The sequence below is a fragment of the Pinus tabuliformis genome, chromosome 3_2 (genome assembly GCF_031772625.1).
Source record: "Pinus tabuliformis cultivar Carrire ecotype Pingquan chromosome 3_2, CPIR1, whole genome shotgun sequence".
Classification (NCBI taxonomy): domain Eukaryota; kingdom Viridiplantae; phylum Streptophyta; class Pinopsida; order Pinales; family Pinaceae; genus Pinus; species Pinus tabuliformis.
The window spans coordinates 578329473-578356595 of NC_142302.1; the positions used below are offsets into that span (position 1 = coordinate 578329473).

Consider the following 27123-nt stretch of genomic DNA (forward strand, 5'->3'; position numbering starts at 1 on the left):
CCAAGTTTGGAGCATTAAAGTTTCTCGAAGGTTTTGACATATATTATTCCATAGGACTTCGAAAGGGGAGGATTGGTCATTGAAGATGCAATGATTCCTTTCTTTCCATACAGTCCACATGAGAAGGCCCGGGATAAGTTCCATAAGGTGTTTAGCAGTTTGCTTTTGTATGGATTGATTGCCTACGTGCAAACAGTGTTGGTGATATCCTCCTTAATGCGTCCATCTATTTGGCACCTGAAGTTGAATTTTTCCCAGAGTCGATTTGCTAGAGGGCAAGAGTTTATGAGATGCTCGGTGGTTTCTTCCACTTGTTTGCAATTGGGACATGTAGAAGGCCCCGGAAAACTTCTTTTCCGAAGGTTGTCCCAAGTGAGGAATTTATTTTGGCATAGCAACCATAGAAAAGTGGATATTTTTGGCCATATGGTGGGGGCCCATACTTTGTTCCAGAGAGTGTCTTTGACTGTATGGTTTCTTATAATTATATTACAGTCCTCTTGTGAAGTGAAGGTTCCTCTCACCTAATATCCCCATCTAATGATATCCTTCTTATCAGAATAGCGTATTTTCCTGTTTGAGAGCTTTGTTTCCAAATTTTCCTTGATGAGCCCTGTTTGATGATGTGGTCTGAGCTTATCCATTTCCTGTATCCTTGAGTTTGAGTGGGTCTCTAGTGTTGGTTGACCTTGACCATTAGTTGCCCTTCCTAGTTCTGTATTTGATGGGGATTGATTAGATCCTACAATGTAGATCTTTGCTGCCACGAATCTTCCTAGAACCACGCATTACTTCCATTTCTAATTTCCCAGAAGCTGTGATGTTGAATTAAATCTTTATGTTATTTAGTTGCATTCCAGATTAGGGATCCTGGGCCAACCTCTGTGAGTCGGATTAAGTCGTCCACTGGTCGATTATTGGCATATTTTACAGTGCAGAGAAGAGCCCAAGGAGTATGGGGTTCCAAGATCCATTTCCACCAGATGCGCGTGCCCATGACTGCATTACTATGTTGAGGATCACGAAGCCCAGTACCTCCTGATTTTTTTGGAAGGCAAACTGTATCCCATTTTACCAATGCCCATTTCCGCTTTGGTCCCAAGTTTCCCCGCAGAAAGGCTCTTTGAAGATGTTTGATTTCCTTGAGTACCCACTTTGGCGCTGCCAGAACTGAAAAAAGATAGAGCGGCATGGATTGTAGCACCGCTTTCATTAAGACTAGTCGGCTTACCATGTTTAGAGTTCTGTAAGTCCAGGAAGAGAGACGAGCTTCCATTTTTTCCAAGAGAAATTGCCAAGATTAGTGTTTTAAGGCAGAGTCTGTCATAGGAGCACCCAAGTATTTGGATGGGAGAACGGCTATCGTAAAACCCAAGATCCTAGAAATTGAGGTTTGTGTTATGGCAGGGGTATGAAAGAAAAAAATTAGGATTTAGCCTTGTTGATGCAAGCTCCAGAGGCGCTCAAGAATTCAGTCAAAATGGAATTTAATTTAAGGGCTTCCTGTACCGAGGGATGGCCAAAAAACATGTTATCATCCACGAACTGTTGGTGGGTGAAAGCAAGGATGTTGGGAAAGGAGAGCCCTCTCAATTGCTGGGAGTGAAGAACTTCTTTGATGCTTCTGCCAAGGCCTTCCACCATAATGACGAACAGAAAGGGGGAGAGGGGATCACATTGTCAAATACCTCTGGAGGGGTGAAAGGGAGTGGAAGGGATCCCATTGATCAAAATGGAGAAGAAGGTAGACGTTATCAAACTCATGACCCATTGAACCCAAGGAGGGGAGAAGCCAAAGGCGAGCAACATTTTTTGAATATATTTCCAGCTTAAGCTATCAAAAGCTTTAGAGAGATTGATTTTTAGGAGCATACCTGCTTTTTTGGTCTGCTTTAAGGAGTGAATGATCTCGTGAGTGAGAATGATGCCATCCGTGATTTGCCTTCCTTCCACATAGCCTGATTTCTCTGGTGATATGAGTAGTGGAAGCAGAGGTTTTAGTCGCGAAGCAATAACTTTGGAGATGATTTTGTAGATGACATTACATAAAGCAATAGGCCGGAATTTGTCCAGAGTCTGAGAATGTTCTTCCTTGGGGATGAGAGCAATGAAGGTTGCGTTCAGAGAGGGGAGCATCCATCTATTAGTCCTGGATTCCTCAACGACTTGCCAGACCTCTTCTTTGATTAGATCCCAGAAGTTGTGGAAGAAATTGGACGTGAAGCCATCTGGGCCAGGCGCTTTTCCTACCTTGAGTTGTCTCATGGCGCTCTCTACTTCCTGTAAGGATATTGGCCTGAGGAGAAGCTGATTGTGTTCCTCTGTTATGATCTTTGGGACATTCTTGGTAATTTTCTCTATAGCCGGCAATCGATCTATTTGAGGTTCCTGGTGTACCTGCTGAAAATGAGTTAGAAGTTCTTGTTCTACATCCTCATGTTTTTCCAGCCGCTCCCCTTGCTGATTCTGGATGTAAGTGATGTTGTTATGCATTCTTCACTGAATAGTAGTGCGATGAAAGAACTTTGTGTTTCTTTTGCCCTCTTTAAGCCATCTAACTCTTGAGTTTTGTTTCCAAATTATTTCTTATTGCTTTGCTCTTTCTGATATTTGTGTTTGTAGGTGCTTTTCCTGCTCTGAGAGGACTTCAGATCTTCCTTCTGTGATGATTCTTTGATGTAGCTTTTTCATCTCTTGGTCCAGAGTGCTTTGTGCTTGGAATATGTTTCCAAAGGTAAGTTGATTCCAGTGTTTGATGTTGTACTTGAGATTTTTGAGATTTTGCTGGAATTGATACATTTTGGTGCCATCCAGGGGTTTGAAATTTTTCCACACTGCATTAATCAGATTGTGAAAATCTGGATGAGTTAGCCAGAAAACTTCAAAGTGGAAAGGCCTTCGAGTAGTGTTTCCTGGCCTTTTCCATTGAAGCACGATAGGCCAGTGATCTGAGCCTGAGAGTGGTAAGATTGAGGCCGAGAAGTCTCCTCCAAGATGGATTGCATTGTCAGATAGCAAGAAGCAATCCAATCAAGAGGCAATTTGATGTACACCTGCACGTTTGTTGTTCCATGTGTAGATTCCATTGTCAAATGTCATATCTATGAGCTAGTTGTCTTGGATGAAGTTTTTGAAATGAATGCTTTCATTATCCAGTTTGGCCCAGCCCCCTCTTTTTTCTTCCAAGTTTGTTATCATGTTAAAATCTCCTCCTGTGATCCAGAGTGGATGAGTTCTTTCAGAATTGATCAAGGCTAAAGTATTCAATATATCTATCTTTGTTCATTGCTTCCTGGGGGAAGTAGACGTTGGTTAGGTGATCGTGCACATTTGTCCCTGTAATATGGAAGGTTGCTTGAATAAAATGCTTACTCACGTGAATATTAGTAAGTGTGATAGCTCGTTCATCTTAGACTATTGCTAGTCCTCCTGATGCTCCCGAGGCATCCACTGCAACTGCTTTACTGCCTAGCCATGCTTTTGCAAGGGTTTGATCCAATGTTGTAGAGTTACATTTGGTTTCCTACATGAAGAAGATTTGAGGTTTCTCATGTTGAGACATGTTTTTTATCAGTCTATATTTCTTGGGGCTATTAAGCCCTCTGATATTCCATGAAATGAGCTTCATGAGGTACTGCTGGGTAGGGGATTGTAGTACTTTGTAAGCTTGGAATATCTTCCTGATTCCACCAGCATTTCCCTAATACGGATGGTTCTTTGAAGATCTGTTTTCCTTCCTCTTTTTTTGTTGTCTTTAGAGATGTTTTTACCATCCCATTGACTTCCAGGCTGGATGCCTAGTGATCTTTGCTGCTGTGCTCTGGAGAGGATGACTTCTAGATTTTCCAGTTGCCTTTCTGGGATCTTGTCGTATTCTTTTTTCTTGCAAGCTTGTTCTAATCCTAGTATGTCCAAGTCTCCAATATCGAAGCTCTCCGGCTCCTCTTCCATGTGCTGGGCTTCACTTCGTTCTACTGCTACATTTGTTATAGTCATGGTTTCCTGATGCATGCTGTCAACATCCATGCCATGAGAATTCCAATTCGGGGATTTATTGGGTGAAGCGGATTTGAGATCTATGGGTTGCACAGATTTTTGGGTCTTCTTTGTGCTCGAGGGAGTAGATTGAGGAGGCATCTTGGGAATTTCTGTTGAGTGGTCAAGGGTTTTAGAGTTATTTAGCTCCTGCTGATTCAAGGCCTCAAAGCTATTACTGGTGGATGGCTTGGATGCATTGGCTACAGGATTTTTAATGCTTGTAGAGGGTTTTTTGTGGTTCCTTTTGCAGCTGGAAACTTTGGTAAACCCATCTAAGTCAGGTTTATATGGAATGGTAGAGTTCGAGGTATTCAGATTTGAAGGGCAGTCACGAAATAAATGGCCAAGGGCATGGCATTTTCTACATCTGAATGGAATGTGCTCGTAATCTATTGACTGGATCCATTCGAAATCATCATGATATAGACTTACCGCGTCCGGGAGAGCTTTGCTGAGATGCATATAGACACATATTCGAGCGTAGGAGGTATATCGCCTGAGCTTCATCTCCTCCGCGATTTTGATGAATTCTCCCAAGCCGTTCCCGATATCTTGCAGCGAGTCTTCATCCCAGTACTCCAAAGGGAGGGAGTAAAGGCAGACCCAGACAAGTGCCCAGCTTAAATCTTCTTTGTCTGGATTGAATCTTTCAATCCAGTCTCTCAGATATAGTCCTGCTACATTGAAAAAATATGGTCCTCCATCAAGAACTCTGTTCCAGTCTTCTAAATAGTTGAAAATCGCAGTAAAGAAGCCTTTAGGCCCCAACTGCAAGGTAATGTGCCCTTTTGGTTTCCACTTCACTGCTATCCAGCCATGCAAAGCCTTCTCTGTGGGCCAAAAGCCTATGAACTTTCCAATCAAGGCGTGATCCTTCATGTACTGGATTTGAGAGTTAATTCAGTGACTTGGGAGCTCAATCTTAGGTCGCTTGGTTGCCATAGGCTTGCAGGTTGCTGATGTCACTTTGGGAGCTTCGTTGCTATTCGTATTTTCTGGCAGGGTTTCTGGATCTGTTCCTACATCTTCCTGGTTTTCCCTCCTGACATCCTCTGTATGCATTGGAATGTGTTCAGCGTCATTGAGGGGAGGCGCCATATCCTCCCCCTGGGGTGGTTCCATCTCTTGCGTACTATGTCTTGTCGTATGGTGTTTGTCTTATTACCGGAGAGCGATGAAAAATTGTTGTAGTTTCTACAGGTCTGCCATTTGCAGGTCTATCTCAAACCAAGTTGCCCATGGTCGCTTACCTCATCTCCGACATCGAATGATATTAATGTTGATGATACATTAAATATATTTTAGGTTTCGGGTTCCATATGGCGCTGATGTTGTGGAGTGTCAACATTAGGGCTCCAAAATCCAAGGCATCTGTTGCGGCATTTAAGAATCTAGGAAAAATGGATTTCTCGAACAAGGCTTTAATTGCACGCACAGTCCTTTATACGGCTAGACTTAAGTAGGGGTCATTTCTGCTGCTAGGAGGGAGGGGCCTACCAAACTTATAACAAAGTGGGTGTGTCCTTTCCAGTATCTGGCCTTGTAAATGTGCGTGGAGATTAGCATTATCGGCTATGTTGCATAATGTTACAAATGCTAATAGCCCATTCTTTGCTCTCTCCATTTTGCGGTTGCTCCTTAATTTCGTTTCAGGCACATTTACTAGAGATTTTGTGCTTTCCATGGGGTCTGTTAAAACAATGCCTCTAGCAATTAATTACTACTTCGTGTCTGATATTTCAGCACATAACAAATTTAGTGCACCATGTTTTTTTTATCTTTTCTCTTTCTTGTGTATAGAAGATTTTAATGGTGCCTGCCCCAGCTCCTGTTCCTTCCCCTTCCCAACCCCCTAGATGAATTAGATAGTTGTGGCAAAAATAGCTAATATGAACAGGACAGTGATAATCACAGTCTTGAATGTGGCTTGGGCCGAGCCGAATACCACGATTGATCTCTTCCTAGAGAGCTTCATTGTGGGTGAAGGGACACAAGAATTTTTGAATATTTTTTCATTATCGCCAAGGATGCAAAGGCCTACAACCGTTGTCTCCAAATTCATTCATACTGCTACTCTATGAAGACAAAGGGGCGTTGATTTCTCTACAGAGAAGTTGTTCATGTTTGAAGATTACTTAAAGAGATTATGTGGAGGCGGCTTGGCTTCTTGGGAGAAATTTTGGAGCATTGTTGTAAGATTGTTTTTCCGGTAAGTATTTAAAGAACCCCTAGAATTTTGTATCCCTGCAATTTTGTATGCTTGGAAATTAAAGGATAGGAAGAGAGGCAAGACCCTCTATCAAATTTTATTTTTGAAAGGCGTTGTCATTGTCTAATTCCAAGGATAACATTGAAAATTTTAAAACTTTTTTATTCATTTTGATGGTAGATTTGGGAAATATTTTGAAATAAAATATGGGCAAAGTCAAATAATTGAATTCATTCATATTAGTCTCAATTTCAAAATATTCCCAAAAATCTACCATCAACTAAATTCAAATTCAACTACAAGACCCTTTATATAGTCATTTACTTATCAATTATCACAGGGTTTTATACTTTGAACGCTTTGATTGGCAAGATGCCAAATGGTCCTTTTTTTTCCCTTTCATTCTGGCAAACAACTGATTCAAATAATTGAATGTACAATGACAGTTAAGTTTAGGTAGTTCAAAATAAAAACAATTTGATTCTTGAGCCTTTACACAAAATAATTCTTGAACATATTTTTTTTTAGTTTTACTCAAATGATACCTGAACCTGAGGTTCCATTGTAACAGATAAAGTTGGATTCCCCTTATTCCTTTTAGGAGGCCCGACAGTCATACTTTCCCAAACAGCCCAGACCATAGGGACTGAAATATATTCTACCAAGTGTGGAGTACTAAAAAAGGTATGTTTTTGATAATCATTTCAATATCTTTTCAGTAGAACTTGCAAACCTTTTTGCATCATGAACTTGGAAAATGATAAAGAATTATAACAAAACATGTGAGATTAATATGCAAGACTAAAACGCTGACAATTGTCATCCCTCATGCAGGAAGGAGTGAAAACGAGAAGTTGCCATTCCAAAGGAAAGGACAAGGACGAGATAATCGTTGTCCCTTTGATGGGAGACCGAATGCAAACAAGGCAAAGCAAAACAAAGCGAATCGGCCCAGAAAAGGAGGTGGAGATACCAGCTCGGCGTAGGAGAGAAAAGAAATGATTAAGGATTAACGGTTCAGCGAATCCCTTGATCCTGAGGGATCGCTGTTTTATCTATTTTTGTACTTAGACATCTCCGCCGTCACCCTTATAAAAGGGACAGCACTGTTAGCTCGAGAGGGGGTTAGACATGATTATGTTTTTATGTAATTTCTGTTAAGATCAAAACTTTGATCATCGAGTCTCGATAAGAACTGGTTTATTGTAATTTTGCTTTATGCATTAATACAAACTTGGTGATTACTTCATCTCTGAGTCTGGATTAACCTCAAGCGGTGTACCCCTGGAGGCTAAGGGCCCGGCCCTAGAGGACACTTGCTCCTGTATTATTACGTTTGGCTTCTGCGTGGTTTGCTTATCGTCGTTATTTGGTAATCTGATGTGTTTTATAAGTTTACATCACATGCTCTGTTATGTCTAATTCATTAAGGTTTCCACGGACAGAACTGTTGTATTGACTCTGCATCGTATTACTGTTCTTTTCAGAGTTGATCTAATATTACTAGTCTTAGTAGAATACTGTCACTATTCCATTACAGAGCTTTTGTGCTGTACATTCACGTTACAGAATTCATCTTGGGAGTTATGTTCTTTACGATTGTTGAATTGATGAACAATGCTGTTCTATTTTGAAACGCAGTCGTATTCCTTCTAACTAAGATTGATGCTTAGATCAGATTACTATTTAAGTGTGCTGTGTGCATATATGGTTTTCAAGCGTTGTTCCATAACTTATCAGTAATCAGTGTTGTTCCATTGGTGTGTGCTGTTCGATCTGCCTTAAGAGTGAAAGATTGCCATTTGATTATGATTAATGCATTTGATTTGATAGATTAAGTTTGTTACTGCTTGCGAGACTTAATTGTTGTTCTATTTCCTAGCTGTTGTTCCATTTCGGATTTGTTGTTCCATTGCAGACTTGCTTTTCGATTTCTTATTTGCTGTTCCATTTTCTTATCTGCCATTCCATTTACTGGCATTTGTTATTTTGGGGTGGGAGACGATCTAAGGCTGTAGTGAGCCTTGGCATTTACTGTCTGGCTCCCAGATCCACGATCTGTTCTCTAATTTCCTTTTCCATCGGTTTCCAAAGGGATGGGTTATCGCTGCTGAACCCTTGTCTCATAAGTTTCTTAGTCTTTTGAATGTGTGATTTACTCTTTTGAAGTAGTTAAGCTGTAGACAAGCATCTGTTTACTCTTGTATTTCTGAACACTGTACTACTAGCATTACTCTGACAAATGATAACCTCAGACTGAAACACTCTTTGAAATAACAAAACGCTCCCGGATTGACATATTAATGTGAGGTAATTAGAGGTGAAAGAGACCCTTTTTATAGCTCTACACCAAGTTGTCAAGTTGCCACTCAGATCGTCATCTGTTGTTCCATGAAAAAAATCTGATCTACCTGATTCTCTAGCTTAAATTTAGCCCTTCTTTCCTATAATATCTCATCATGCAAAACCCACTTATTTCCGGTGATGGCCTGAGATCATTTTTAAACTCCTATTCAACCTTGATTACGGTTTTGTCTAGGTTCTGACAAGCCCTTAAAGCATAAATATCTCATTTCTCAAGGTCTTATTGATTGGACTCATAATTCTACTTTGCTTATGGTTCTACTCATGGTCTACCATACCTAAAGTTCAGAAAGCAGATGGTTTAGAATGCTTCACAATTTAATTTCACTTTGACTATGGCTTCTGGCCAGAAAATCTGTTGTTGCAGAATGCAAACAGATAGGAAAATAATACTTACACAGCCATCCATAAGTTACCTATAAATTTTATTTTTTATTTTAATTTTTTTTAAAAGAGGGCCATCTATTAAAAAAATGAGTTCCACTTAAATTTTATGAATTAAATCCATCTCTATTGATAATACTTGCGATTTTGTTTTCGAACACAAAGGAATACGTTGTTTAGTCAAAGATCTTGCTATTTCTTGGAAAATACTGAATTTTTTCTCTTAATATTTTACCAATGGGGTTTTACTAGATGGGAAAGGAGGGATTATTTCGTATTAGGTCTCAGTTGTCTTGAAATGTGCACACTCTTCAGTTTAAATGCAATGGCATAATCAACCATTTTACTCTAGAGGAAGGATTTTTGATCTCTCTAATTTCTATACTTGAGAACTTTTTCCTTACGATTTTCCCAATGGGGTTTTGTTGGAAGTTTGACAACGAATTATGTAAATTTGTGTAAAAATGTAACTAGTTAGTTTTATACTGAAATAGCAGTTATGTAACGGAGGAGGCTTGTATAAAACTAGTGAATTCCCGAGAAATGTAATCGTGGAGAACCATTGTTGAATTAATAGAGATTCCAATCCCTTGCCCTTTGGATGTTTCCTTGACACCCTATCAAGGTTTTACCACGTAAATCTTGTGTTTTTATGCGTGTGTTTGGTTTCAGTTTCCAGTTAGTTATGAATCTTTCTTGGTCAATGTATAATTGAAGGTGTATTTTCTTTCCTCATTTCCCCTATTCGAACTACAATTGGTATCAAAGCAAATGAGGTTGATTTGGGAGGTCTTGGAGAGCGCTAATCCAGAGGTATAGGATTGAACGTAGTGTGCGGGACTCGTGACTCTGGAGAGGTGAAGACCCCTGCGTGTCGGTGCAGAGGTGAAGACTCTTGGTGTGATCGACGAGGAGGCCGGTGCATTGTTGCGGATAATCGCCTACCTCTGTGGTGCAGAGGTGAAGACCCCGTTGCAGGTCGAGCGCTGGTGCAAAAAGCGTTTGATATTGTTATTTTTCCCAGAGTTTGTAAGTGAAAGATTTGCCTGCATGCTACCTGCGTGGAAGGGCTATAGAACCAGGCAGAGCCTGCGTGAAAGTTTTTCCTGCGGTGCTGCCTGCGTGGAAGATTTCTCTGCGTGAAGAGGCCAACGTACTTTGTGTGAAGAGTTGTTCTGCGTGCAAGGGACACTGCCTGAACTGTGGCTGCAACCTGCGTGCATTTTCTGCCTAGACCTCTGTGCTACTAGAGCTGGAACCTGCGTGCATTTGCTGCCTGAACTGTGGTTGCAACCTGCATGTGTTTGCTGCCTGAACCTCTACGCTGCCAGAGTTGTTTGCTCTCTGCGTGGCGCATGTTGGTTGGTCGAGGAAGAAGGAGAAGCGTGGAACGACATAGGGAGGCCATTTGCTGCCTGAACATCATCTCTATGTTGCCAGACCGCTCTACCAGATTTCCACGTGAAGGAACCTGTGTGGACGCTGCCAAACCCTCGGCGTGTTCGCTGCCACAGTTGCGGCTAGAAGTGCTGCCAGATCTGCGCGTGCAGGAGTGACCTGCTTGTGTGCAGAGCTAGAGCCGCGTGAAGAGGAACCCCATCAAGCTGTTATTGCCTGTTGAACCCAGGAAAAACCCTAGTTCAAAGACTAAAGATTGAAACCCTAGAAAAATGGCCAAGATGTCGAATGCAAAATTCGAGGTGGAGAAATTCACCGGAAAGAGCAATTTTGCTCTTTGGAAACTGAAGGTTAGGGATCTGCTTGTGCAACAAGGGTTGCACAAGGCATTGGATGGGGCAACTAAGAAACCTGCAACCATGACTACTTCAGACTGGGAGGACTTGGATGCCCGAGCTCTCAGTACCATCCGGTTATGCTTGGCGGATGAAGTTCTCTTCAATATTGTTGAAGAGACTACAGCTTCAGGATTGTGGGAAAAACTGGAAAAACTCTATATGACAAAGTCATTAACCAACATAATTTATCTGAAAAGATAGTTGTACAGTCTTCGAATGAAAGAAGGTTCAAAAGTTGCAGAACATTTGAATGTTTTTAATACACTTATATGTCAATTAATAGATATGGAAGTTAAAATTCAGGAAGAAGATAAAGCCATAACCTTGTTGTGTTCTCTGCCCGAATCATGGGATCACTTCGTAACTTCAATTAGCTTGAGCACTGCTGATTCTTTGAAGTTTGAATTAGTCGTGGGAGCTTTCCTATATGAAGAAGTATGAAGGAAATCTAGTACTGAAACAACTGCATCAGAAGCCATGGTAGCTAGAGGACGCTCAAAGGAAAGAGGAGAAAAACCAAGGGGGTCTTCTAGATCTAAATCGAAGGGAAAGAAGTGTAAGGAAAAATGTTGGCACTGCAATAAAATTGGACACTTGAAGAAAGACTGTTGGAAACGAAAGGAATCCGATAACCCGAAGAAGGAAGCGAATTAGGTCGATTCAGGTATGATAGAAGAAGTTTTATCTGCTGAAGAATTATGTATGATAGATGAAACTTCACCTGAATGTAATGTCTCTCAGGGTTTAGAAAGCTAGTTGTTAGACTCTAGTGCTTCTCATCACATGTGCCCACATAGAAATTGGTTTACTTCGTATGAAAATGTAAACAGTAGTTTTGTGTTTATGGGTAATAATGTGTCATGTCAGACTGTTGGGATGGGGAATATCAAGATTAAGATGTATGATAACACAGTTAGAACATTAACTAGTGTTAGACATGTACCTGATTTGAAGAAAAATTTGATTTCTTTGGGAGTGTTGGATTCAGATGGTTATAAGTTTACAGGTCAGGATAGCGTCTTGAAAGTCTTTAAAGGAGCCCTAGTGGTTATGAAAGAAGAAAAGGTCAGAAATCTTTACAGGTTAAAAGGAAGTACTCAGGTCAGCGAAGCAGCGGTTGCATCAGAAAAGGAAGAAGCAAGTACTCGTCTATGGCATCAGCGATTAGGTCATATGAGCGAGAAAGGTCTTCAGATACTGATGAAACGTAAATCTCTTCCCGATCTGAAATCCTTGAAGTTAGATTTCTATAAACATTGTGTGTATGGAAAACAGTGTAAACAGAGATTTAAAGTTGGAAATCATAATAGTAAAGATATTTTAGACTATATTCATTCTGATCTGTGGGGACCATCCCTTATTGTGTCATATGGAGGTTCTCTATATTTTTTAACATTTACTGATGATTTCTCCCGTAAAGTTTGGGTCTTTATGCTAAAAAAGAAAGTTGATGTATTCAATGTCTTTAAACAATTTAAAGCAATGGTAGAGAAAAGAATAGGCAAATCTATTAAATGTTTAAGAACTGACAATGGTGGTGAGTTCACTTCAATTGAATTTGAACAATACTATAAGGATGAGAGAATTATTAGACACAAAACTACTGTTTATACTCCTTAGCAAAATGGTGTTGTTGAGCGTATGAATCGGACTCTTATGGAAAGAGCCAGAAGCATGATCAACAATGCTAACTTGCAAAAGGAGTTGTGGGCAGAAGCAGTATCTACTGCTTGTTATTTAGTTAACAGATCACCTTCAGTAGCAATTAATTGTAAAATTCCTGAAGAAGTTTGGACAGGTCAGTCTTGTGATTATTCACATTTGAGGATATTTGGTTGTGATGCTTATTCTCTTATTCCTAAAAATCAGCGTTCAAAATTAGATCCAAAATCGAAGTGTTATGTCTTTGTTGGGTATGACTATGCAGTGAAAGGATACAGGTTGTGGGATCCTACATTGCGGAAGATAGTCATTAGTCGAGATGTAACATTTGATGAATCTTCTCTTTTAAAATCAAATGTTGAAAGAATTGAATAGGAACATGTATCGCCAAATCAACGAGTTCAGTTGGAGGCTAGACCTTTTAGTGACAATCAAAAGGAAGGAGATGCTTCTGGAGAAAAAGGTGTTGAAGACACAAAGGAAGCTGTTGAAGCTTCTGAACCAGTTCAAGTTTCTGAACCAGTTCAACAACCAGTCGCTCTAAGAAGGTCTACAAGGGAAAGAAAAACTCCCAAAAGGTATGATGATTCTGCTTCATCTTTTGCTTTGATTATTGAAGTTGGGGAACCTTCTTATTATCAGGAAGCAGTAGATGATACAGATAGCGAAAAATGGAAAATGGCTATGGCAGAAGAAATGGATTCCTTAGCCAAGAACAATACCTGGGATGTTGTAGAGCTTCTTGAAGGGAGAAGTGTTGTTGGATGCAAGTCGGTCTTCAAAATGAAATGGAAAGTTGATGGAAGTATCGAAAGGTATAAGGCGCGACTGGTAGCAAAAGGGTATTCTTAGGTTGAAGATATAGACTTTCATGAGATTTTTTCTCCAGTTGTAAAACTTGTTTCTATTCGTACTATGTTGGCACTAACTGCGTTACTTAATCTTGAGTTAGAATAGTTAGATGTTAAAACAACATTTCTACATGGTGATTTGAATGAAAAGATATATATGGAACAACCAGAAGGTTTTGTACAAGGTCGCAGCAGAAGATTAGTTTGCAAGCTCAGGAAATCATTGTATGGTCTGAGGCAGTCTCCCAGACAATGGTACAAGGAGTTTGATTCCTTCATGGTGAGCCAGAACTTTATAAGAAGTGAGTATCATCATTGTGTATACTTCAAAAGTTTCAATGGCATATTCATTATCTTAGCTTTGTATGTTGACGATATGCTTATTGCAAGCAAAAGCATGGAAGAGATCAATAGGTTAAAGGCTCAGCTCTCTAGGACGTTTGATATGAAGGATCTTGGAGTAGCAAAACATATCTTGGGCATGGAGATACACAGAGATAGGAAAAATGGTAAGCTTTGGTTATCACAGCAGAAGTATGTGGAGAAAGTACTTAAAAAGTTCTCTATGAACAATGTGAAACCTATTAATGTTCCACTAGCTTCCCATTTTAAGCTTTCTTCGGTTTTGAGTCCTAGAGCTGATGAAGAAAAGTAGTATATGTCTCATGTACCATATGCAAATGCTGTAGGAAACTTAATGTATGCGATGGTATCTACAAGACCTGAAATTTCACATGCAGTTGGAGTTGTCAGCAGGTTCATGGCAAATCCAGGTAAAGAACATTGGCAAGCAGTGAAATGGGTGCTTCGATATCTAAGAGGCACAAGTGACCATTGCATCGTCTTTAATGGTAGTGAAGGATCAGTCTACGAATATGTAGATGCTGACTATGCAGGTGATTTGGACAAAAGAAGATCTACTACAGGTTATGTCTTTACTCTTGCAGGTGGAGCAGTTAGTTGGATGTCAAAGCTTCAAGAAACAGTTGCGTTTTCCACTACCGAAGCTGAATATATAGCTGCTTCAGATGCCAGTAAAGAAGCAATCTAGTTAAAGGGTCTGCTCGATGAGATTGGAAGGACGTAGGAGAAAGTGAATGTACTTTGTGATAGTCAAAGTGCTATTCACTTGGCTACAAATCCGGTTTATCACAACAGAACCAAGCACATTGATGTAAGGTATCATTTTCTGAGACATGTGATTGATGGTGGAAAAGTAGCTCTTCAAAAGGTCCATACGCAAGAGAATTGTGCAGACATATTCACAAAGCCAGTTACAGTAGAGAAGCTGCGATGGTGTTTAGCTTCTCTTGGCTTGCAGAAAAGATGATGAATGGGCATGGGCAAGGGATTAGGAAAATTGTTGTCAAGGTGGAGTTTGTTGGAAGTTTGACAATGAATTATGTAAATTTGGGTAAAAATGTAACTAGTTAGTTTTATACCGAAATAGCAGTTATGTAACGGAGGAGGCTTGTATAAAACTAGTGAATGCCCGAGAAATGTAATCGTGGAGAATCATTGTTGAATTAATAGAGATTCCAATCCCTTGCCTCGTGGATGTTTCCTTGACACCCTGTCAAGGTTTTACCACGTAAATCCTGTGTGTTTATTTGTGTGTTTGGTTTCAGTTTCCAGTTAGTTATGAATCTTTCTTGGTCAATGTATAACTGAATGTGTATTTTCTTTCCTCATTTCCCCTATTCGAACTACAGGTTTGACTGAATGGTGAAGAGGTGGGGTTCAAGTCGCACTCCTCACTGTGATCTCTGTAGTCTTATGCCATCTTTACTATAATGTTGTGGTGCTTTTCCACCATGGTTATTTTAGTTGACAGCTGGATTTATGCTTAAGAGGTTGTATTTTTCATGCATCAAGTTTCAAATTCGTATTTTATTTCTCAGGTATATTTTCTTTCGGTCTTTTATTTACAAAACCTGCAGATGCATTTATTTGGAATCTGGATATAGAGTTTATTTGTATTTGACATGTCTGGAATGTATATTTCTATTGTGTTTGACATGTCTGGAATGTATATTTCTATTGTTTTGCAGTTTCTTTACAGAAGTACCAGGAAACTTCCTTGTTAATATATTGGGCAAGTGGAAGGAGTCTGAATATTCAGCAAGTGGTCAGTCAATTCCTGTAGATGGTCTTGTTTATTACATTATTCCATCTTCCAGGTAAATGCCTACACAATGTTTTCTATTCCACCTTCCAGGTAAATGCATGCACAATGTTTTTTGTTTTTCTATTCGACCTTCCAGGTAAATGCCTGCACAATGTTTTTTGTTTTGGTCAATAAAATTGAGGGGTTATCATTAGTCCTTGTTTCTCAATTCGCTTGGGATCTTGGAATAGCTATAAACAATCCAGCGGAATATTTACAAACAATCAAACGGAATATTTGGCCCATGAAAAGGATGGGAGATCGTCAAGACACTCAAAATCTCCAACATAATTGTTTTTGGGACTCTATACTCGCCATCTGTTAGTTCATCAAAGCCCAAAAGGCAATCCTCAACATTAAGTCCAAGAATCTTCACCTCAATATCCTAGTTTGAATAAGTGGACTTTTATCATGTTGTAAGAAATTTGAACTCTACAGCCGATGAGCTTGCTAAAAAGGGTGCTAATATGACCCAAAGTGTAATTGAAATGAATCAAGGCTGGACTTCATTCCAATCCCTTAACAAGGAGCCACTACCGTGGCAGTAGTCCCTGCCGGGGTCTGCAGGCACATTGCAAGTTAGCTAACAGCAAATGGATTGCATCAAGCAGGAGCTGGACTGAATTGCAGAACTTGGAAAAGTTGGCCTGGCGGAAATTGTCCCAAGTCTGGAGAGGATGGGAGGCAGAGGTCAAGGAATAAATGGACTGTCATTCAATCCTTTTATTACTTCACTTTGCTTCCTAATGCTTGGGCATTCAATGCCCGTGATACCAAGCAAGATTGAAAGGGCTATATGTATGCTTTTTTCGCCTATGTTGGAGGTGGGGGGGCTCCTGCCATTTTCAAACAACATAAACGAAACCATTATGAACTTAAAGAAGCTTTATTTGAATGAAGATGCTAAACAGAAATGCACAGAATCATTTAGGAACAGGGTTTGGAGATACAAAGTGATCGAATTCAGCCCTTTCAATAATGCTCAACCACAAATAAACATTCTGTTCAATCTTGACTGAAAAATTAATTGCCTAGACTGAAAAATATCTTTAAATCTTAAAACCAATAATTCATATAAATCGATCTTTAAACCTTAAAACTAGTAATTCATATAAGTCGCTCAAGGCAGGCAGGTACTCTCAGCCGTAAATCATTTCACAGTGGATGCAAATATTACATAGTAACAAAATAGCTATGGGGCCAGTTTCTTGACTGGCCTACATGCTGCAGAGCAGCGACCATTTGCATCCATCTGTCCAGGTATGACAAGAACCATTATGAACTTAAAGAAGCTTTATTTGAATGAAGATGCTAAACAGAAATGCACAAAATCATTTAGGAACAGGGTTTGGAGATACAAAGTGATCGAATTCAGCCCTTTCAGCCCTTTCAATAATGCTCAACCACAAATAAACATTCTCGATCTTTAAACCTTAAAACCAGTAATTCATATAAGTCGCTCAAGGCAGGCAGGTACTCTCAGCCGTAAATCATTTCACAGTGGATGCAAATATTACATAGTAACAAAATAGCTATGGGGCCAGTTTCTTGACTGGACTATGTCAGAAGCACTTCTTGCTGCATCAGTTGCATCAGCAACAACAATTCCTATGTCTGCCTTCTTTAGCGCAGGCGCATCATTAACACTATCGCCAGTCATTCCACATATGTGCTTTCTAGCCTGCAATCGTTTAACAATCTCGTACTTATGCTCTGCAATGACCAGTCAAAATCAGGAAGGATATGGAATCAAACACTAATTAAGGAAATGAAAAAATAAAAGTATCTGAGATAAACATTTCCACCTGCAAAATAATAGTTATAATATAAACCATGAAGCATAAAGTTCCATAACCAAGAGAGAAGGGAGTTGGAAATATAAAGAATTGAGTGGGACTCCCAAGAAAAAACACAGAAGTAAAAGATAATTGTTGCTCACCAGGGAAAACACCAGCAAAACCATCAGCCTTCTCTATCAGTTCATCAACTGGCAAAGCTGCAATTGATTCATCTTTGTCCTGACCTAGTAAAGAGGATGATGGATACATGTTTGTACCCATGCCCAGTCGGCGACCTGTCTCCTTGGCAATAGCTAATTGATCTCCTGATGAACATTTGCAAGTAAATAGTTAAATGTCGGCTCGCTGCATTACAAAAACAGTAGTGAAACTGATGACACCATAACCTCACCATACCTGTGATCATTTTGACATTTACACCAAGATTAAGAGCCCTTCTGATTGTTTCAGCACTGTCATGGCGTGGGGGATCAAAAAGAGGCATCAATCCAATAAAATGCCAGGGCCCTCCTGGACTCTCCTTCCTGCCCTCTGGAACTTCCTGCAAACATTTTGAGATAGCTATAAAGATATACATAATCAACAAGAAGAACTTACTGGGAAGATTCAGCCCACGGATAAAGCAAAAGAAGCCATATTATTAACCTGATATGCAACTGCAAGAGAGCGAAGTCCTCGTTCAGCAAACTTGTCAATAACTGTATGAACTCGCCGCTCAATTTCTGGCTTATTATGTGCGAGGTTAAGAATCTAGCAGAAAGTATTTGGTCATTTCAATTTTAATAGAATGTGTACAAATAAGTTTTGAAGCACTTTCTAAACAATACAGCCCATTACCAAGCCTAATGAAGAAGGTCAAACATCCAAAGAACAATACCTGCTCTGGAGCACCTTTACTAACTCGATGCATTTTCCCTTCATTGTCAATAGAAGTGAGAGATGTCCTCTTGTCAGTTGGATTAAAAGGAAGAAAATGGACCTCTTGAATGCCTGCCCACGCCTTTTACATCCATGGATATTAAAACCCACAACAAAAGATACAAATCAGTAAAATAAGCATAGGCCTGCTTATCAACTAAAATTTAATATGATGACATAAAAAAAATACTTGCCTCCTTAGGATCCGCAAGCATCCCAACAATTGCTGCATCAATGGCATCTTGATTCTCTGTTCTGGATGCTCTTGCAGCCATCAGGATAATATAATAAAAAAAGGCAAATGTAAATGACATTTGCACGGAAGTTCTGACGTGTTGGCACCGCTATTCACTATTTTCTATTTTCCATGTAATTTTTACAAGTTGTTCTGACCAGAAACCAGGTGGCATCCTCAAGAGCTCGCATTTGTAAGTGGTAATCGACTCTAATTCCCATGATTGAATCAAACTGTCAAACCATTTGCATATTCCCAGACCTCGCATTTGTACGTGGCATTCGGCTTTAATTCGCATGACAGAATCAACTGCGAAACCATTTGCATATTGATTTGGTTTTTTTCCTGATTTCTAGAGGTGCTCAGGTTGTATTTTAGCCATAGAGATTTCCTCTGACTGCATTTTGGCCATGCAAAATTAGGAGTATAAGCTTAACCACGATTGCTTGGGTGTTGGGCAGACAACTAGCAGATGAAAGATGACAACCAATAGACCAGGAAGCAGACCACACCTAGCTAGAACCTGGCTTTCTCCATCGAACCCTTGATCCCGCTAGGCGGTGATGTGAAACTAGGGTTGTTGGTGGGTGAGTAAGTTTCGTGTTTCAGGCGTGCACGAGGGGTCTCGTTTCAGAGTGAAGTGGAGAGCGGCGTGCTTTAGAGGCAAAGAGGTTCACTGGGAGATCCCAGCTATCTGAAGAAGAGAATAACTCGATTCGTTAACAGAGTAAGTAGTTTATCCCGTGTCAATCTTTTGCATGTCTATGCTTGTTCTGTTCCTGGTGGGCTTGAATCAGCAGTGCCTTATATATATTAAAACAATACGCTGTTGTAATATACAGGAATATTAATATTGCCACGAAACTAGAATGCGGATTCAACTGAAATCGTCCCTTAAATATTCTTGCATCATTTCTAAAATCATGTAAACTATAGCAAACACAATAAAAAAAATTCCCATTTTCAAAATTTGTAATGTGAAATAAATCACACTTTCTGAAACCTATTTCAGATCTATCAGCATAAATATACTATTTAAAAAGTTGGATATAGAAATAAATTTTCCAATCAACAATAATCCATTGATTTTGAATTCGGTTACAATATATTTGCCTGTAAGACAGGTATAAAATCTGTTGGCATATTTTAGAATAAGCAATAAAATTCTTTTATTGCAATAAAAAAGCAGTCTTATCACTATTTCTGTTCATCACTAATTCTAGTCTTTTGGAATTTTAGTATTTGGAATTGATTCGCAGTTATCAGTAAAGTATTCGTGATTTTCTGGCAGTCAATCGCCATTACCGTTGTCAGCAATTTCAGGAACTCGGGTGTAGGATTTCAGCGATGCCAAGGGTGCTCCAGCATCATTCACATGCAATTTCAGCCGGTAGGTTTGGAAAAAATTTCAACACATCCTGCACGACCTTATGCAAGAGTTCGAGTTCCCTGTATTCATATCCAGAGGGTAACATTATTAGTGAGAGCAGCCTACCTAATTTAGCATGCACCTACTAATCCAATAGACTAAAAGCTATGATGCTCACCCATTAAATGCCTTCCGCTCCAGTCCGCTAATCTTTGCAACATGAGCAAGAGCATCTCTCCACTGCTGAATTCTTTTGCTGTCATATTGCTGCGTTTCTTCGTGTGCACATGGGCTTAAACCCTCACGCTATTCATTCCTCAGTGCAGCCTTACCTTCATCAGAAAAATGAAGAAGGGGCTCGAAAATGAAGAAGGAGCGATTATCAGTCGCTTCATCAGAGAATAAATCCGCTGCCACTGAGTTCAAAGTGTTCGTACAAGACAGCCCTCATCATAACCAAGCCCACAAAATCAAGGGGCCTAAAACGCTGGCCAGCAACGACAATGGAGCTCAAATATTTTCACGGCATCGCAAGAAGTCAGTGAATCACCAGCAAAGAAGAAGGACATTGCAGTGATGGCATTTACTCCATCATCATCCGGCCATAGCCCAGGGATAGGCGACGATAATCCCCCTGACCCAAGACTCTAGAACTAGCTAGCAAGATCTATATGTATTGCTTGTTTCTCAAGATTATAGTTAATAGAACTTCAATGCATTAGGACACTTGGAAGAAGCCGTGGCAGTTGTAGAAGAAGCCGTGGCAGCTGTGTACATGCAGCGACAGCGGTGCCAAACTGCCTACTTTTAAGAAAAGTACACAGGCGAGTCGAAACTCTTTAGCCTAAGTTTTCAGAAAAGTATACAGGCGACTCGAAACTCTTTAGCCTAAGTTTTCAGAAAAGTATACAGGCGACTCCAAACTCTTTAGCCTAAGTTTTCAGAAAAGTATACCGTGCAGCCGGCAATAAGAGGTCGAAACACAAACTTTGGATAAAAATCTATTGGGCAGAAAATTTTATTTCAAACATTGGCTTAAACCTGACATGTACGGGAAATATTATTTGGTCAAAGCTAATTAATCGCTAGTCAACGATCGATCGCTATTAGTCCCAAGCAGGGACTAATAATGCTAGGTATTCTAAATTATTCTATGACAGTTTGGGAGAGAGCTTCCCTTTCCTCTCTACTCCCTTCGAATTCGATGAGTCTCTCGAAGAGCAATCAATACCAACTCAAAGTGGATATCTGGGCACAGCACCATCTTTGCTCTTCGGTCAGCCCTCTACGATCTCCGGATTTGCATGGATCGTCCTAGTGTTCAAACGTCGGCGTAGAGGTGGCCACACATTCTGGCACTTCTCCTTCACGGAGGTTTTGTCCATTTATGTTGCCTTAGTCATGAGTTATTGCAGAACTCGTCGGATGCGGTGTTCTATGTTATAGACTTGATTATGGAGTTCATTCTTTTGCCATGCTTTTCTCTTCCGACGTCACTTCTTTGTCCAGGCGATTTTCCCGCGGGGATTCAGGTCTATTCGTTGCAGGATGGATCGTGCCAGAGCCCTGGCCTCATCTATTTATGAATTCACTCGAGCCTTCTGCTTTCAATCTGGACTTCGCTGGCTTCTAAAGTTGGTAATGCTAACTCCTGTGAGTCTGGTTGCTAGGTTTTGGCCCCTATTCCTTCCCAATTGTTTCATCTGTTTATACAAGTGGGTGGTGTGATTTTATCTATGTTGGGCAGCAGTGATTTGGGCTCTCGTTCTAGGATGGCTTGCAATTCCAACCCTCATGAGAATCTCAATGCAGCTGCAGTGATTGACAAACTGCTGGACGCAACCCAGGCCTTGCTTGCCTCAATTCAGAAACTCAAAGACATGGTCGAGACGCAAAGATGTTCCTTCCAACCCTTTCTGGACGATAAGTTGTTATCTCACCGTGCTTATATGGAGAATTCATTGGACGAGTTAAGGGAGGAAGTTCATTCGCTCAGTTCCTGGGTGGCTGCGTTGGAAGGCTCCTCCTCTCCTTCTAACAGGATGGCAATTGGAGGTCGTAGCCCTGCGGCTCCTGCAGAATGAAAGAGGCCACGTTGCACTAGGGGGTCCGAAGCGGGCTCTCGTTCTTCCTGGTGATCTTTGGCATCGTTACTTGGAGTCAAATTTTGGTATTTTGTGATCGGTTAGCTTTAAATCTCTCTGTCATCGTTACTTTGTGTCAAATTTTGGTATTTGGTGTTAACATTGAATCTCTCTGTCATTATGCTAGTTTGTAAATTTAACTTCCTCCTTGGGGGTTGGGGCTGTGGACTTTGTACATAGTCTATAGTGGTCATTTTTCCTGTCTGAACTGGCTTAAGAGGTAGTAAACTCTGTCTTCACTGTATTGAAGACTCGTTTTTTTTTTTTTTTTCTAAAAAGCAGATATAAAGGTTCTGGGCCCAATCTCAACTTTTTGAGATACAAACACCCTTACCCGTTCCGTTGAAAAAAAAAGTTTGATATGGGTGATAACCATAACAGGGAAAAGTTTGATACAAGTTTGATATGGGTGACAACCATAATAGGGAGGATTTGCTTTATGCATGGATATTACCGCATATATCCAAAGAGTCTCTGTCTTACATAACGATTGGCCGCAAATCCTTTCCAGGTTCTTTTCTATTTGACTTTTATGCTGACAGCATGTGCACTGTTTTCAAAGACATGGATTGAAGTATCTAGTTCATCTGTCAGAAATGTGGCCAATCAACTAAAGATATGAAATTTGAAAGAAGAGTATCTAGTTTTATAGATTTCTACTTTTTCATCATTTGCTGATTACTTATTCTTTGATATCGAAATGAAAATTTTATTCTTTTAAAATGCAGGGGCAACAAATGGTTATGCCAGGCCACAGAGAATCTAATCTTCAGAAAGAGCTAAACCGTTACATACCAACAACTGCCACTTTGGGTGGCATGTACATTGTTGCGCTTATTGTCATCGCTGATTTTACGGGGGCTATTGGTTCTGGTACAGGAATCCTTCTTGCAGTGACTATTATATACCAGTACTTTGAGACATTTGAGAAGGAAAGGGCCAGTGAACTAGGTTTCTTTGGTTATTAGTGCATTGTTTGCATTTTATATTGGTAGATATTACATCTCATATTAAATTAAACTTTGAGTTGGGCTCGTGCTCTGGCCATTAAAGCATTTAAATGTTGGGATTTTTACACCACTTTGAAGTTTTACAACGATCTTTTGATTAGATCTTCAATGTAAAAATACATGAAAGTCAAAAACTGTCCGGCTAAAAAAGAAGTCTTGCATGTTGTACTGACAATGAGATGTCTAGGGTAGTTTGAAATAACCTTTTTTATTAATAAAGGCTATTGTGATACGAGAGAGGCCACTCAAATGTGGATTTTGGTAATATTTTTAATGTTTTGTTTAGTTATGTCGATTGAAATTCTTTGGTTTTTGGTAATGTTTTGTTTAGTTGTATCAATTGAAATTTTCTTTAGATGCAAAAACAAGTATTGGTTAATTTCATGAAAACCAATATGCAGAATTGGAAATAGAAGCATATGTGCATGAATGCAATAGAGAAAAGGGTATTGTTTTAATTGAAATGAGAGTGAAAGAGACCTTTGGAAAATGTTATTGTTTGAAACAGTTGGAATGGTGTCAGTAGAAATCAGTATGCATAAATTAAACGGAATAAATGGGAAATTGACAAGAAAAAGGGTATTGTTTTAATTGAAATGAGAGTGAAAGAGACCTCTGGAAAATGTTATTGTTTGAAATAGTTGGAATGGTATCAGTAGGAATAAGTATGCATAAATTTAACAGAATAAATGGGAAATTGACAGCCCTTTCAATGTGGCTTGCTTGGAATATCTTGTTGGATGGTGCCCTTTACATAAAATTGAAATTGAACAATAACTAAAATTGTATCATTTTGTGTCGTTTTGTGGTACTTATTTGTCAAAATTTTAAGAGCATTTAGTACACTTATCTAGCCATATGCGAGGAACACATAAATGTCCCTTGCGTGTTTAGTTTGAGAGTTGATATTCATTGTTTAACAAGATCTTGGGTGATAGTAGATATGACGCCTAACACCAATTGCATAATATTCTAGATATGTGATTCCTTGTCACCATTTCTGTGATATTCTAGATATAAACCTGTCACCCTTTGCATCTGGTGCAGTGAACAGATTTGTTAGTTATTGTATGGTGCCATTGTACATAGAATTGAACAAGTACTAAAATAACACAATTTTGTGATACTAATTTGTCAAAATTCAGGGGCACTTGATAGACTCTTCTGGCCATATGCTAGGAACCCCATAAATGCTCCTTGCAGATTTAGTTTGACCATTGATGGTCATTGTTTGAAAAAGTTTTGGGTAATATTCTAGATATAACTCTTGTTATTAGATGAGTAATATTTTCCAGTCATATGGGAAAATTTTAAGGGTTAAATTTCACCATTGAGCTAATTTTTTTTTTTGGTAAAAAAATTCATAAATCTCTATTTTTACTAAAATGATTTTGCTTAAATTCTATAGAATAAAATTCTCTTACTCTAGAAATTGCTAAAATTTTGTAGAAACTATATAAAAATTTTAGAAATTTCAAATTTAAATATTTTTACAAAAATATTTCTAAACATTATTCAGTTTGACATTTTATGAATTAATATGACTTGCCAAAGTTTCTACACATCTATCCATCTTTAGAAAATATTATGTTATGTTTTTACATGGAGTTGATTAAAATGAATTTGTAACTGACCCAAGGGAAACTTTGAAATGGAAGCCCATTATTTTATGGATATGTGTTTTGAAACAATAGAATCTTGGAAATAAGTCTAGTTGCATGGCAACTGCTAGCATCTCCAAAACTTACTCCCCCCCTTCTGATATTTCTAGAAGCTTGAAAATGGGTATTGAACTTCTGAATGCCATATTATTTAACTTATAAAACATTAATAATTCAAATTTGACATTTTATCAATTTTTAATTAAATTTTTAATAAAATTTATTAAAAATAAATAAAAACATTTTGTTAGGTGATAGATATTAAAAAGTTAAACAAGTCTAGGTGCATCTTAATTTTGGATCTACCAAATGTCAATATGGATCAAATGTCTTGAGATGCAAACTTTTTTTAAGTGAAAAGAGATTTGAACCTAGGTAAATCCTTGGTAGATCGGAAATCTGAAATTAAAATGGATCTAAGTTATTATTATGATATATTTCATAAAGCTCACTAAATAAGGTGCATTATTAATAGGTATTTTATAGTTGTTTTATACACAAAATTCACATACACAGAAGAAATGCAGTGACATGCCACTACTTAGCTCTGATTAGTAAATACATCATATAAACAGTAAAATATAAATAAAATTTATTTTATAAAATATATTTGAATTCATTCTTGATTCAAATAAGAGAAAATGAGAACCAAAGAGAATATTAAAACACAATACTAAATACATCCCTGCGAACGATAAATTATAAATAAAATTTACAAAACATATACATGAAAGTGAATCCTTATATCAAAGAGAAAATGGGAGGCAAAGAGAATATTAAAACACAATAGTGGGATGTTTACATGGCTTAATAAAAAAATGATGCTGCACTTTAATCCTAACATAGTGGGTTTAAAGTGTATCCTTCTCGCAGAATAAGAATGCAAGTCCACATATTTTGTGATGTAACACAGAAGTGCAGGTATCCACATCAAACTTTTACTTCACGTGCACACCGTACTTGTAGAATCTCATCTGGGGCCTGCAAATCCATGAAGGAAATAATTAAAAAGAACAACAAACAGACGAAAGAAAAGAATAAAAGAAAATTGCAAGAAGATGAAAATAATTAAAAAGAACAACAGACAGACGGAAAGAAAAGAATAAAAGAAAATTGCAAGAAGTTGAGGAAACAGAAAAGGAAAAAACATGCCTTGCTGCATTTTGCAGGCATGGATGGCCTTCTTGAACTGTGGGTAGTGGGTAGTGATGCCTTTGCCCAGCGATGAAGTAGAAGAAAAAGAAGATGGCTTTTAAAAAAAGGGATGAACGATAATGATAAGAGGAGTAGGTGGCTAAAGATCATAAACTGACGCAGTGGGCTCTTGAAGGAAGAAGAGGAGAAAGATTAGCGAACTGAGTGAATAGAGTGGATAATCTTTCGTCACAAATATGTCAAAGGAACAAGTGCAGGCAGATTTGGGTAACGCCTTGTTGGCCTTTCAACTCTGCTTGGGCCTGCAATTCCTAAAGCTAACACCACTAGGGGCGCTGGTACAAGGGGTAGTTGGCTGGTTACTGCGACCTCTGGGCCTGTCTCCATCTTACACCCGGCTGCAACGTTTGCCGGGTCGTGTGTTCAAGAACGTGCATCACATTTATGTGTTAGAACAAGCTCTTCATCCACCACGTAGGTACCAGTGTACTGTTGATGAGATCCGATTGTCCTATTTGGGCAGGGAGTTCCGTTTGGAGAGAAGAGGAAGTGACAAAAACATGTTGTTAGTGAATGGGAAAATGTGTTACTACATCACACAGTACATCTGGAATGAACTGGCGAGCATGGCTGCCCCACTCACCGACGTGCATGCCCAAGTCCCCAATGCAGGTTTTCTGAAAGGTCATAAAGAAATTTGGGACCAAGTTGCCACCGGTAGGGACATGACGTTCGAAGAAATTTTAGATGATATAATAGTGGACAACCTGATTGGGAGGCGTTTAGAGGGTAGTTCCAGTCATTGGCTTCTTCCAGTGGACTGTCGACTTGACAGTTTCTGAGGAAAAAATACTGAAAGTTTTAAACTTGGCTGGGTTGTTCTTACAAACCAAGAAGGTACACTGGCTAATCCCTGTGTTATTAAGCTTCATTTCCACAGTGTTGGAATTCAGCACACCATTGAGGAAATGGATTTACGGAAAGATCAATCTCTTGTTCTGTTTTACAATGCACCTAATGTGTGACCCACTTCCCCGCTCGATGAGGAGGCAGATATATGCTTTAGGTATGTTGGTCGAGAACTTGAGGCCATCCAACGACATAAACCTGAAAGTTACGAGGGGAAATATAACTGCTATCATAGCGGGCGGTGCGAAAGTCCATACGGCAGGTGCATTAACTTTGGTGCCTTTGTTTTTCTTGGAAGAAGCAGCAACAGAAGCGACCATTTCTTCTGGCCCCATTGAAATACAGTGCAGATTTGACGCAGCCAAGCAATTATGCTTCATACGGCCCACTACATTTGGCGACAATTCGGGGCCTTGTTTCACTCGGGTTCACTTTTTATCAATTCTCACGCT

At 39.2% G+C, this 27123-nt stretch overlaps 1 protein-coding gene and 1 pseudogene across 1 annotated transcript; one reads left to right on the forward strand and one right to left on the reverse strand.

Annotated features, from left to right (window-relative positions):
• The first annotated feature begins 5357 nt into the window (after positions 1-5357).
• On the forward strand, positions 5358-22904 carry LOC149181868 (uncharacterized; annotated as a pseudogene).
• LOC149181869 (plasma membrane ATPase 2-like) lies at positions 16970-18208 on the reverse strand. The gene is made up of 5 exons (XM_089418430.1): positions 18148-18208; positions 17916-18020; positions 17667-17811; positions 17411-17575; positions 16970-17184 (listed from the first exon to the last, which is right to left on the reverse strand). Exons 1-5 carry the CDS (start codon positions 18178-18180, stop codon positions 16985-16987), a joined length of 648 nt encoding a protein of 215 aa, XP_089274556.1. The 5' UTR covers positions 18181-18208; the 3' UTR covers positions 16970-16984.
• Positions 22905-27123: the final 4219 nt, after the last annotated feature.